At 48.3% G+C, this 14,374-nt stretch overlaps 1 protein-coding gene across 1 annotated transcript in view; it reads left to right on the forward strand.

The window, feature by feature from the left end:
* Positions 1–14,374, forward strand: part of LOC119390605 (3-oxoacyl-[acyl-carrier-protein] reductase FabG) — a 67,363-nt gene that overhangs the window by 21,867 nt on the left and 31,122 nt on the right. Inside the window, exon 3 of the mRNA XM_037658194.2 lies at positions 3,619–3,711. Within this exon, the coding sequence (XP_037514122.1) occupies positions 3,619–3,711 (93 nt within the window). The remainder of the gene's footprint in view (positions 1–3,618; positions 3,712–14,374) is intronic.

Raw genomic sequence — 14,374 nt, forward strand, 5'->3', positions numbered from 1 at the left:
AAAGTGGCTCATTCCCACTAGGGGGAATGGTCCCACTGTCGCTTATAAAAAAAATTGGGGGACGCTTAAACTTCGCCTTTAATAGTTGAATGCGATAGCAATATCCTGCCCCTAGTGCGCACTTCGAACACTACGAGTGTTTAACAGAATGCGCGCACTAAGGTGTGTGCCTCATGTAATGGGTAGCATGCTTTAAACCAGGAGCAATTATGCGCGAGAACCTTTTTCGAAGCTGCGATGCACCCACTACGTGGTCTTAAGGGAACACGCGCAGTAATGTGTGTGCCTTTTGTAATGGGTGGCTGTCTTTAAACCACGAAGTCGTTATGATATTGGCATGGTGTGACGCCCGATGGCAATGTACGCTTGTACTACGCAATATTACTGCGATATTACATCTAGTACTGTGACACCTGCATACAGGACGCGTATTTTTGGGAAGCATCAAAGTTACTTTCAGTGCAGCTCCAAGCAGGGGCGTGGCTGTGTGGTAGAACACCTGCTTACCACGCAGACGGCCTGGGTTCGATTCTCACTCGGACCCAACATTTTTATTATTTATTTTATTTGCAGCTTTTTCGATTTTTCGGTCACGGACAAGATGATGATTTTTCGCTCACAACCAACGGTGCCGACGCCGACGGCGGACTTTCTGCGATACGAGCTCTTTAACGCTACCGCGTTAAAAAAAATGCCTGAACAAAGACCTCAAGAAAACAATATTAAATGCTATATCACATAAAGGAGGAAAAGTGAAAACAGTTTTAAATGTATATTATACGTAATGAACCTTCACCACAAACCAAAAAGAATAAAAGATTAGAGAAAATAATATTGCTCCCTGCGGTCGGCGGCACTAACGACGCTGTGATGATGACAATCCGTTTCGTTCATGGCACTCGAGAAACGGATCACCGTCATCACCATCACAGCTGTGTTCCTGCGCGTGCTAATGTGTTTGGAAGCTTGTTTTTCCTCAGCGTATCACCGCATCACGTGGGCCTTTGAAGGCAGTGTAGAAAAATCTGGTAACTGCATACTGCGACGCTTTCACCAACTGCATTACATTCAGAACATTTATATTTTGAATCACGGTTCCTCGTTAAGGAATATGCATAAACGGTCAGCATTTTAAGAGTGTGTCCCTACTGCTCCTTTACCTGAACATTTATACAGAATGTACGGTAGATCACACCAGGACACCAGGATATATTTCGAGCGTTACAGTGATACGCAACGGCAATGCTTTTTTTTTTTTTTCGGATGAAGCAAGCGTGAAAAAGTAGGAGTCAATGTCAGTCTTTTAGTGCAACACAGCACATAAGCACGAGCAGCATGATAAACTATGAATGTAGGCTGAGTTGTCTAGCTGAATAAGTATAATTTCCCTACATGCCACGGCTGTTCTTTAAAAACTTGGCTCACATGTCGCGCACGTGTGTTCTCGCCAGGTCCATAATCGCAACAGCCATTGGTGTAGCGTATCCAAGACAGGACGATGACCGACGCCCTCCCCCCCCCCCCCCCACACACACGCACACACACACACACGCACAGCTAGTTTGCTAAAGCTTTGCGTGCATGTGTGTCTGCAAGCTTGCAAATGTGTTTGTTTTCGGGGGTGTACCACCAAAAGTGAAAGACACGCATTGTATAGTGAAAGGCGCAGCGTTTACCTCGCTCCATCTTTGTACACAAAGAACAAGAAAAAATACAGGGTGTCCCAGCTATCACGCACCACGATTTAAAAAAAGAGGAACGGCGTTACGCGAAGCAAACCTACTGCATAGTGTTCCTAGCACACTGGAGTAGCCACTATTTTTTTCGTTAATGAGGTTTGATAAAGTAGCCATAATTATGTTTGTAACTCGACAAGTACTCACCTAATTGTCAAAATGTCGATGAGGCGTATGTAGGCATGTTCAAGTGGTATCTAACTGCGCTACATTCAACAACGGGCTAATTGCGCGCTCATTTTTACCGGTTGATCAAAAAAGCCCGCGAAATATGAAAAGTGACACGTGACTAAACTGCTGCGCGTGTCGGGAACCAGCGCCCTCAAACAGGCTCCGATGAGGTAGACAGTATCAAGGAAAAATACAGAAAGAAAAAAAAATGCATCGCCCTATCTGCTACTCCCCGGCCTAAGGAACGCACCGCTTGGTTTTACTGAGTCAGGCCGTAATCAGAACACCTGCCACGTTATCAGAGAGAACAGTCGGCCGTGAGATACGCATAATGATCGTGGCGTACTATCGAACGGAATTAATCCCAGCGAAATTGCACGCATATCGTTGACGCCAAAATGTACCCTTGCCAAAATGCGGAACGCTGTCTCTCGCAACGAACAGGCAAAGCGGTTGTCTGCAGTAAGCTTATTTGAGGGCGCTGGTTTCCTTTTCGGGTGGGAGCGTAGTCACGTGTTATTTTTCATATTTCGCGGGCTTTTTTTTATCAGGCGAAAAAAATGAGCACGCAATCAGTACGTTGTGAAAAAATGCGCAGTTAGATGTCCTGTGAACATGCCTACATACGCCTCACTGACGTTTTGACAATTAGGTGAGCACTTGTCGAGTTACAAATATAGTTATGACTAATAAATAAACCACATTAACGAAAAAATAGCAGTGGCTACTCCAGTGTACTAGGAACATTATGCAGCAGGGTTCGCTTCGCGTAACGCCGTGCCTCTTTTTTTAAATCGTGCTGCGTGATAGGGACACCCTGTATATGAATGTATCATGAAACGCGAAAAGAAATCGCAATGGAAGGGAATCGTTATTGTCGCATTGACTAATCATTATAACTAAAAAACTGTACCTATGACATGCAGTGTTCTTATGCTAACGTCATGGCTGCTACGTTTGTAGGAGCACAGCGTAAGCTCATGTCACAGATTTAATGGGTCTGTAATTGAGCACAGACGATAAATATGCCTTCATATCTCGAGCGCCGAGAGTAGACTGATGTTTACTGACAAGTAATAAAATGTCCACCGCGAGAGCGTGCAAAAGGCATTTGAGTCTAGGGAAAGACAGTGTAATGGAAGGAAGTACAACGACCCCGAAAATGAGGGGTCGAGATGCGCGGGAAAATGTCGGGGGCTCTGCCTAAGCATGATGAATTTGCCATGCCACACGTATGCGTGCGGGGACTGCCGGTGTACGTAACTCGCCACCAAGTGCGGAGGACAACAATTACCATGCTTACGGGCAGTCGCTACAGCTCCTCTCTAACAGAGTTTGACGACACCAGGAAGGATAGAGTGCTGGAACTGTTGGCACTCTATGATAAGAAAATACAGAAATGGTAAAAGACGAGAACGCAAGGCGAACAGCACGTGTGATTCTACCGCCTTTTTCTCACGTTGCTTATCATTATTTTCCGTTAAGTTCTAGCTCCGTATATTTTTGTCAGACTAGATGTAAAATATCTTGTAATCACATCTTCCGGATGTCGGCTAGATATACCTGGTCTGAGCGCAATGATATCCCAAACCCAAACTATACTGTGCTGAAAATAAACTTTTTTTATTGCATGAAACATTGAAAGAGTCTCTATTGTAGGATCATTCATTTTTATGTTTACACTTGTACTGCTGATGTCGCTTATTTCCAGGTGATAGTCGTGCCTGGCGACATATCACTCGAGAAGGACATTGCTGCCGTTGTGGAGAAGACTGTGAAGCACTTTGGAAAAATCGACATTCTGGTGAGTGTAACGCCGGTTCGTACCGGTGGTCCTTGCTACCGATACCAAGAAATATTGAACCGTGCACTCAAAGTAGACCGGCACCGCATCGTAGAATAAAGCCGCTAATGTTGGGAAGTCAACGTGGTGCGTGTAAAGCTACGTGGAATAACGTGAATCAAAGAATGCCTAGCATCGCCGAAGGTATATGTTACACAAGTTACACAAAAGGCACAAGTCCAGCGGAAGATGGAAGCTTAAAGAAATGGAAAATCCTGGAGCCGACGTTTCGACGAGCGGACTTTTCTACTTCAAGACTGCAGCTGCTTTCCCGAGCGCGTGTAAGCATACGCCTCTTGCCCTCTCCTCCAACCCTAGCAAATGAGGAGGAAAGAGCCACTGCTTTTTCCTCAAGTTCTACAAGCAATACAAGCGAACTCCCGCGGAGAGGACGACGAAGAGGATAGTTTTATTTGAATTGGACATGCCTGTATCAGCACTGCTAACGTCCTCGCTTCGACAAACTGATGATGACACTAGATCAGAAAAGTTCAATTGTTGGATGGTTTACCGCATTTACAACTGCACAAACAGATGTTTTCGGTGCGGGCGTGTCGGTGCGTGTTTCATTGCGGAGTCTGCACGTAACCAGGATTGCCAGCTTTGGCTACGTTGCGCCAATTTGGCTACACCTTTAGGCCGGCGGCGGCAGAAAAAGAAATCGTTTTGGCTACTTGGCTACTTTTTGGCTAATTTCAAGTTCCCTCGATTTGAACGAAATTGTCGATATGCTGTGATGTCGCAGCCGCTGACGTTCGTGTATGCGGTGTGCTCTGCACTCATCGACATTAGAAATGGGATATCCGAAGAACTATGTTCCTTTTTAGAATTAGGTACGGACTGCAACTCGGAAATATTAACTGCTCATATGAGAAACGATTGCGAAAGTGGCTGCAATTTATGCTTCAGTCCTAGCAACTGTGATTTTGAGCATACTCATGCAGTCGGAATTTTTGTTGTCTCCAGAAGGCTGGCACTTCTAGTTCTTTCAGAAAAGTCACGCCCGGTGTGGGAAGTGATGCCATTTCTGCAACATCGCTAGAAACTACGTCACCCCGCGCGAAATTATTGCTATAATAAAGAAATGGTGCTTTAAAGGAGTCATGAACGAATCTTCCAAGTAGTGATCTAATGACCTCAGTATCGAAGTTTACTGCCTCCAGAATCGATTGCCGCAAAATTGCTCGAATCCGTCAAGAACGAGCGGAGTTACGGGGGTTTGGCGCACGCTCTCAGCGCTTTCTGTCTTTTCTCGTCCTAACGAGCACACTGGAAGCTACACAGGGAGGGATGGCACGGGGAAAAGAAGTTACGTCAGTGCGCGTCATGAAATGCGATTGCTCTCCCGCTGTGATTCGCGTGCGCGAGTGCGGCTACCGTGTAAAGTTAGCAGACTGAGGAGTGCGGCGCCGGCAAGTGGCGGCACCGCGCGGCAAGAAGCGCATCTGATCTGAACGCCGCTCTCGATTTATGTCGGCTATCAGCCAATGAGGATGCTATGTCTTTTGCGACGCGGAGATGCAGATACGCGATGTCAACCGGCAGGCGCTCCGCCCACCGACGAGAGTGAGAACCGGTCCGCTTGCAGCCTTTACCCGGCGCGCGCGACTGCAATATTTGGCTGAGTAGTTCATAGCCGTGTCAGCTTTCCGCAGGGTGTTTTTTCAACGAGACCAATGGGTGCTTCATGACCCCTTCAATATCAGTAGTTATGATTTTGAAGTGTTCTCGCTGTTCTTATTTGCATTTCCACCAAAAGGCCTTCGCATTTAGTCATTTAAGTAAGAACTTTGCAGCTGTTTTCAAACACGCGTGGCTACTTTGGCTACGTTGTTTACGGTCATTGGCTCATGTTGGCTACTTTTTCCAATTTCTTGGTTCTTTTTGTGTTTTCCATTTGGCAACCCTGCGTCGACTTTACATACAACAAGCTTATCGAGCAACGATTCTTTCTCTTCAAAATCAATTTTAAATGCGAAGCATTTCTTAGCGAACCTCCGGCACTTTGGGCGTTTCTATCTACGTATCTATCAATCTATCTATCTAGCCGCCTACGTCTGGGCGCTCTCCTGGTCGTCTCCATAACTTGTAATACAGCAAAATTGGCATAGCAGGGGATCAGTGTATGGCGAACACGATTCACTGGTCATGACATGAATAACGCAAAATACCTGTCACGTACGTCGTGAAACTTTTTCTCTCAGTCACGTGTGGCACATACCCGCTTACCAGAGTTCATGTTATGCGGGTATGTGCCACAGGTGATACAAAGCCTCAACCAACACAGTAACCGCGAAAACACACATTGACAGGCAAGGAAAGCCATAACAATAATAATAATTGTTGGAGATTTATGTCTCAAAACCACGATGTGATTATGTGAGACGCCGTAGCGAAGGGTTCCGCAATTTTGACCATCTGCTATTCTTTACCGTGCACCGAGATCGTACAGCACACGGGCATCTAGCATTTTGCTTCCATCGAAATGCGACCGCCGCGGCCGGGATCGAACCCGCGACCTTCGCGTCAGCAGCCGAGCACCGTAACCGCTACACCACCGCGGCGGACGCGAGGAAAGTGAAGAAGCTGAAGACAGAACGCCCCTGGAAGACGCTCAACTACTATACACTCGTCGATTACGCAGAAATCAGAGTCAATGCTTCCTACAATAAATCTGAGGAGGGAACCAGGCCTCTCATCATTACCGGTCACTTCAACATGGATTTATCAAGACCCAACAACGCCTCTTTATATTGCGCGAAAGACGGCTCGAATGTGGACAGGGCATCGGAAGACCTCGCTGCTACGTCCATGACAGGAGGCGTCATAGATCATTTCATCGTAAGAGGAATCCAGGATTTCCACCAGCTGCACTACATCTTGCACTTCACTACACTTAGACCCCTCATAGCTGCGATCACGAACGAATCTGATAACAAGTCTGGTCCAGCCTCTGGTGCTCATTGATCACGGTGATGATGACCTTGCTCAATAACTGTCAAAAACCCCTCCTACACATACGCACAGGTTTGCGAAACGTGCGTGCGTTCTCCGTCATTCATAACGGACTAGTATAAGCATAACAACTGTAACGCAAGTGTAACAACTGCAACGTATGTGCAGTGCGCCTGCGCGTGCCACTCGGCTGCGTACCACATATCCAGGGAAACTATCCTAAATAAAACTTAGTGGCGAGTAACGCCTGTCCTGTGCGTCTGTGTCTCTTCTTTGTCCTGTTCGGATTCGCTCCATCCAGTATTGAAGAATATAAGCACTACATATCAGCTTACCGCGTCTGGTGTTGGGAACACCCATGTTGCTGTTGGCTTCGTTACGCAACTGTAAACAACTGCTTATATAATACATATGCGACTCTTCAACATATGAGTTTACGTATACCACTTCCCTATTTCTCTAGCGTCATTTCGTAATGTTTCGCTCAATGTGAAAAAAACGCCAGAGTCATCATCCCGCGCATGCTTCGCATAACATCGATTCCCACGGCACGTGGGATCTGCCGAATTTTTTTCCCTTCCTTGAGAGCGAACGTGACAAGGAACTCGAGGGAATGAACTTCTCGCGATGAATGCACCTCTCCCATTTCGGTCAAATTTATTCATCATAATCACCATGATGATCCTTCCATTTTTACAAGTTTTTCTGACAATATGCCAGCGAGGTCGAGCAGAACACTGTTGTGAAGAGATCCCGATGAGACGCATTTATGTTTGAACGGAAACATATCGCCAATGTCTACGTCAAAACTACAAGAAAGCAGCCCTGCTAATTCGCCTCTTTAAAACATTTTCCACAATATTAACGGAGGAAATGGCCTTCTGCGAACCAGGTTCGACTATGCACAAGGCGACCGGAGGACAGTGGCGTTCTAGGGGTGAAGGTACGTGGCTGCCGGAGGCATGCGACGGGTATATAATGCACTGATTCGTGCACGTTAAAGAGCATTGGAGCAGCTGCAAAATCAGACGCGCGACCATTGAACACATGGACACATATCTCTGCGACTATGGTCTCTAAATTGCGTTTTTGCATTGCACCTTCGTACATAAGCCACCTTCTGTAACTTCCAACATGGAGAGGCTATAGGAAAAGAGGGTGGAGCAAAACATTCACTAGGGTTATCAGGGTCGGGTGCCCTTGTAAGAATATTTTATGGAGTTTTACATTTATGGAGTTCAAAGAAATTTGTGGTGGTTCATGTCACAAAGATGCAACAAATAATTACATTTTGCTTGGAGAGGGCTGAGATAATGTATGCTTTTCACCGTTAAGAATAAAATAATTTAGATATCTTGCACCGCGCAAACATAATATGATTCCACTTGCTAGACAATTTCAAACGCAACAAAAAAAGTGACGTGATTGATTGATATACTGGCGGCAAAACATGTGCGATTATAACGGCTAAATTATAGAAACTTTATTTCTAATTTAGTGACGCGTTTTATGCCACAGCTAACACAACTGTAGAAATTATCATAGCTGGTGGACATGGCAAAAATGAAATGCACACTCAATTGAACGTCACAAACGAAGCTGTGAGCACGACACGCTATGTAATACACACTTACGAAACGTCATAGAGCTGGCTGGTCCAATTTCTCAACAGTGACAGTATTTTTCGACGCGCTTGATAAATACAAGGACACAGAGAGGCGCACAGAAAACTACAAACGGAAATATAGTATGCTATGCCAACTAGCCGAAGAAATAGCACTCTTCAACAATGAAGGCTCATGCTTCTGGTTTTGCTGAAATATATATCCAATTTTTTTTTCGAAAGTCTGCCCTTAGGCATCCACATTTTTTGTATATATATTTTGTGATTGCCCACCTTACGTGTCGCAACGAAATACGCTCGCTTCAATGTTGGCAGGAATCGCTGTGGCAACGCTAAGTGAAACTGGTATTTTGTCAGCAATGTGCGATCAGACAAAGTCAACAGCTGCTGTCAAGGCTGTTATAGGTTTTATGAGTAGTACAAGACTGGAAACCAGATTCTAGCGAAACCCCTATTGGCCTGGTGTGCGACCGATGGCGGCGCTGCGAACGGCGCCTGTATGACGTCAGAACGGGGATTCGCGCGCTTTCGTCTCCTACGTAAGCCCAGCGCCGTGTTGAAACTACCGTTGTGGTAAATCTCAACAAAAAAGCAGTTCAATTTGTTATCTTGCGTATGGTGACTACTGACGCTGTTCTAACAATCGTGGCTCTGCTTTTAACGTTCATTTAGAACTACAGCTCTTTGTTTCTGAGAACTGCGGCCGCTCGTCTCCGCGGCGAGTGCTGCGCAATGGTGAAGTACTGCTCTGTGCCTCAGTGTACTTCGTCCGCTCGTGAAAAAGGCGTGAGCTTTCACAACTATCCTAAGGACCCAAAGCTGAAGAAGAAGTGCATAGTCAAGCTCAGAATGAGAAAGCGCCCCACGTCTGCATCGACACTGTGCAGCAAGCGCTTCGCGGACAGTGACTTCTGCTACCCACCGTACGCGCCACTCTTAGGTAAGCTTGTGACCGCGTTTAAGCGCCTCGCCAATATTTAAGCCGTTTATTGCACGCAGGCTATAAGCATAGGCGACTTATGCGGTGCCGTCCCACAACCTGCCGCGAAGGCCACTAGACAAGGAGCCGACGACACGGCCTCCGAATCGCCTGGCAGGAAAGCGCGCCTCGTGAGCTGAGCTGAGTGGCGCAGTATATCTGAGACTACGGCTGCATTTGGATGGTGTAATACGTATTTTACTTATAAAGGCAAGCGCGCGCCTAGCGAACTGCTTATGATAAATTCATAAGCGAAACCTGTTGCCGCTGTTCAGTGCACATTCTCTAAAAGTTTTTACCTGAGGCAGTGCAGACACTTCTTTAAAAGCGGAGCTCTTTAAGCTTTTCGTTAGGCTGCGTGGCGTGAACCTCGACCTGGCTTGCCTTTGCCACGTTAATGTCTGTGGTCCTGTGCGTGGTATAATCAGCGATTAACTATTTGTTATATTCTAATACCCATGCGACGGCGCTGCGCGGTGATAAAATTAACTACGACGTAATATCGTTCTCACTGAACCAACATTACGGGACAAACTGCGATCATGGGCATCGGCAGGGGAGTGTGCAACAAGGCGTCACTGCGCACCCGTTTGCAGGACGAGAGCTGCGACGGTGATGCGATCTCTGTTGACGGCCTCGACTGCGCATTCAACAACGTGGCCTGCGTCGTACACCGCCTCGCCCTCAATGAGGCACCGCGACCTTTCACAAGCTTTATCTACATACTTGTAGATGCTGGAGAACGGCACGCTTACTGAAATATCGAAAGAAACACCCAAACTAAACAGTATCGTACGGCGGAAACAAGATAACGAGCGAGAACACTCACACATAGTCTCACTTTCTTACCAGCAATGCGGTCGGTGGCATCGGCGCACTCGTCGGCCATCCGGGGGATTTCTTGGCGCTGTCGATCGGGCCGCAACTAAAACAAGTTCAAGATTACACTCCAAAACATTCGTTGCAGGCGTTAGTTGACCGTCGCGAGGCTGTTCGTTCGACAAAGTTCCCGCCTGAAGCAGACGATCCGCATACAGGAGCAGCGGCTGCTGCAGCGCGGTTGAGAGCGGAGTCCCCGCTCTGACGTCACACGCGAGAGGGCGCCACTCCGAGATCTCGAGGCCAATGGTACACCATTATTGTATATACGCATAACTCTTTCCTCTCTCCATCATCGGCAATCCTTTTTCCTCTTTCCATTTTCCCCTGTGCAGAGTAGCAGACTATAGAGCGCACTAGCTCAGGCCGACCTCTCTGCCTTCAAATAAATTCTCCTCTGGTTAACCTCCCTGCCTTTTCTCTTCTCGCTTTCTCTCTCAGTCTTGTTACCAAGCCCATACGCGGAAATAAGCGGTGACTTAAACCGGAATCGAATGCAAGAAATCTTTCGGCTAAAGGGTTTCAAACTGAGCTCCAAAAAGCGACTACTGACATTTTTGATAGCATCAATATCTTCTCTTGGAATATAAGTATTCTAACACCGCACTAAGTATCCCGCAATATGCAAGGCCACAACAAACGCTAGAATACTATCAACGCAATAAATTTTCACACACTTGGACAGTGGTCGTGTTTCGTCCGTCAAAAGACAATTAAATAAAAAACGCCAGGCCTGCGCTGAAACCGCAGCACAGTCACAGCGAAAGCTGGAAGAGCGGCGTTTTTAGAGCCCGTCAAGCTCTCTTGGGGCTACAAAACAAGTACACTAGAAAGGTACCCACTACGCCATAAATCACAATTTTTATGAAGTTGGGAATCACCTACTAAGCCATTATTCGTCATTCTGCGCAGAAGCGAGGCACCAGCTACACGTCTTAGGGCATTATGTGCACTTTGTTGACGCGACAACTGATGACGATGAAGAATTATGACTCAGCCCTTTGTAATGGGTTGGAAGCTTTAAACGGCCCACCAGTTATGTAATTTGCATTGGGTGACGCCCGGTCGCTATTTCCCTCTCCCGTCATGCTGTATAACATACGTTGACGTGGGAGAGAGATGGGCGGGGCGAAGAACTTTACTGAGACCCCGAGGAATTGGATCATGCGCTTATGGGCTTCCTTGGCAACCGATACAAGTGCACTTGCAAGGAACCCACTACGCTATAAATCATTGTAATTTTATTGAGACCCCGAGGAAGTGGATCATGCGCTTATGGGCTTCCTTATCCTTGGCAACCAATACAAGTGCACTTGCGAAGAGCCCACTACGCTATAAATCATTGTAATTTTTGAGAAGTAGGGCAGCAAGCACTGTGCCATTTTTCGTCATTCTACGGAGAGCGTTGGTAGCTGCTAAACGCATATAAGGCATTATGCGCACTTTGTTGATGCTGTTCCTGATGACGATGAAGAATTATGGCAGAGCCCTTTGTAATGGGTTGGAAGCATTCAACAACCTATTCGTTGCGCAATTCACATTGTGTGACGCCTGGTTACAGAATTCGCGTTGTGCGACGCTTGGTGGTTATTTTACTCCCTACCACGCTATATTGCATATGCTAATGTGGTTCCTTCCCGACAGGAAGCCTGTATAGGACCTTTTTGCAAAGCAGTTTCAAGTACAGAGGTTGAATACTGGGCTCCCACGCAGAGGACCCAGGTTCGAACCTCGTTCCATCCTGGAATTTTTTTCTTATTTGTTTTTTTTTTCTTATTTCGAGCGATACTGGTTACGGACACCGGCGGCGGCGGCGGCCGGTGAAATGATCTCATAACAGCTTTCGCTGTAAAAGGAAAGAAATCAAGGAAGCTTGGCAGTAGTGGTGCCAAGCGTGAAGGAAGCGCGGAGCACGGCGGCCTTCTTTGTTTCTCTTTATTTTGTTCTTTATTCTTCTATTGCTTGCTTTTTCGCTCACCTCTCAGTTTTTTTTTCTGTCTTTTATCGGGTTTGTTCATTTCTATTTCACTCGCGCGCTCTCTCTCTATCTCTTTCTTTCTCTGTCTTGCTGTTATCGTTCTTTCGTTTACATCTCTTTCATTCTCTCTCTCTTTGTATTGCTCGCTTGCTTCCTCTTTCTTTCTATCTATTTCTCTCTCTTTCTTTCTGCCTTCATTTCTCTCTATTTCTCTCTTTCTCATTCTTTCTACGCTATGCATTACTCCCTCCCCTCAATTTTCCCTCCTCTTCACCTTCACTTCCCTTCCCCACCCCCTTGCTATACTATACAAGGGTATGCCGTGATCTGCTGGCGTGCCTGGATAGCCGAGTCATGGCCGCTCGATGTCCCTCCTTTGGTGCGGCCTGCCGATTCGTCTCCCGAACAAAAGAGGGCGCGTGAAAGGAGATGAGTGATTCTTTATTTCTTTAAATAGGAAGGAGGAAGACAGTAGGAAAGAGAGGGAGAAGTGCACGATAACTGTCTCTCCACGAGGAGAGCTTAACCGAAACACTCGCGGAGGATGGGAATGAAAGAGTCGGTGAGGGGTAAAGAAGAAAATAGGATAAAGGGGAGAAAGAAACAGGAAGAAAAAAAAGAAAAAGAGAAAAAAAAGAGAAAGGTTGTAGCTCGCGAAGAGGCAGGAGGAGATGCGCAAATTCACCGTATCGAGCAGCTGGAAAACACGCTCGATCAGGTTCGCGTCCTCAAGGAAGTGTACTAGGGCCTTAAGGGCAGCACGACGGCGATCCTCGTAGCCGGTGGGATGCCGGAAGTCCTGCAGGGTCGCACAGGGCAGTCCGACGAGGCGGTACGCCGAGACGAGCCGCTTCCGTGCGTCGTCAAGTGCAGGGCATTCACAGAACAGATGGTTCACTGTTTCGACCGCACCGCAATCGAGGCAGTTCGGTGCAGCCGCGCCGCAGAGACGATATTTGCGCTCCGCGGGCCACACAGAATCGGTCCTCAGAGCGAAGAGGAGCGCGCGATCGCGGTAGGAGAAACCAGTTGAAGGGAGAGGAGGAGGGGGGCGTCCAGCGGCGATCCGCGCGTCAGGATGCTCGAGTGCTAACTCTCGACGAAAGTTGATACGCGCAGAGTCAAACGACGTGGCGGAATTCGTCAGCGGGGTCGCGTCGGAGTGTGCTCGCTTTGCGAGCTCGTCCGCCGCCTCGTTGCCTGCGATGCCGACGTGGGATGGCAGCCACCTGCAAGACAACGTCGCAACCACTCTCCCGATGTGCCAGGAAACTCTGGGCAACGCGCTGTGCAAGTGGGGCGCCGTAGTCCTCCCTCACGAGCTGGCGCAGGGCTGGTTTAGAGTCGCAGAAAATAACTGCGCTCGTGACAGCCGGCTAGTCGCGAAGGAGATCGCCAGCCAGCTGCAGACCCACCAGTTCGGCTGTGGTGGAAGAAGCACAGTAGCTCAGGCATCGCTGGAGTTCAGTGCCGAGCTCGGGGGCGACGCGTGCTGCAGCAGCGGAGCGGTCCTGTAGGACAGAGCCTTCGGAGAAGATGTAGATCTTGCCGGCGAGGTCCTCGTGCATCCGTGCTGAGGCTTCCTGCGCGATGGCACAGCGAGGGGTGTTGCGCTTGGAGCGGACACCAGGAAGCTCGAGGGAAACTGGCAAGGGCTGGTGACAATTAGGGGCGGGCCAGCGTGCAGGGGGCGTCGGTTCGTCAACCACCACACTGTCGTAGATGTCGAGGATTCGGCCGACGCGCGAATTGGGCACTGCACGCAGTCTAGTGATTAGGGGGCCGGCGTCCGGGGCTCGGTGAAGGAGCGCTCCACGTGACAGAGGGCGCGCATGTCGGATGTTAATGACACAGGCCACGCGCGAGCTTCCGCAAGTGTTTCTGCCACACGAGAGCTGCGGGGAAGACCGTGGCACATGCGGATCACACGAAGGTAATCCCGCTCCAACGCGCGCCGCTGCATCTCCCGCACACTGCACAGTGGAAGGGCGTAATGCACTGCCGAAAGTGCGATTGCCTCGTAGATGTTGCAAGCATAGGCGGGGGGGGCAGCCGTCACCACGGGCGGAGTCGGCGCACACAGGTCTCGACACGACGGGCGGCCTGGCGAATGCGCTTGACAGCGGGCAGCCACCGTAGCCGGTTGTCGATCGTGAGCCCGAGGTAGCGCACGCAGCTCTGCCAGCCGATCGGCGCATCGTAGAGCTGT

The sequence above is a fragment of the Rhipicephalus sanguineus genome, chromosome 4 (assembly GCF_013339695.2).
Source record: "Rhipicephalus sanguineus isolate Rsan-2018 chromosome 4, BIME_Rsan_1.4, whole genome shotgun sequence".
In the NCBI taxonomy this organism is placed as follows: domain Eukaryota; kingdom Metazoa; phylum Arthropoda; class Arachnida; order Ixodida; family Ixodidae; genus Rhipicephalus; species Rhipicephalus sanguineus.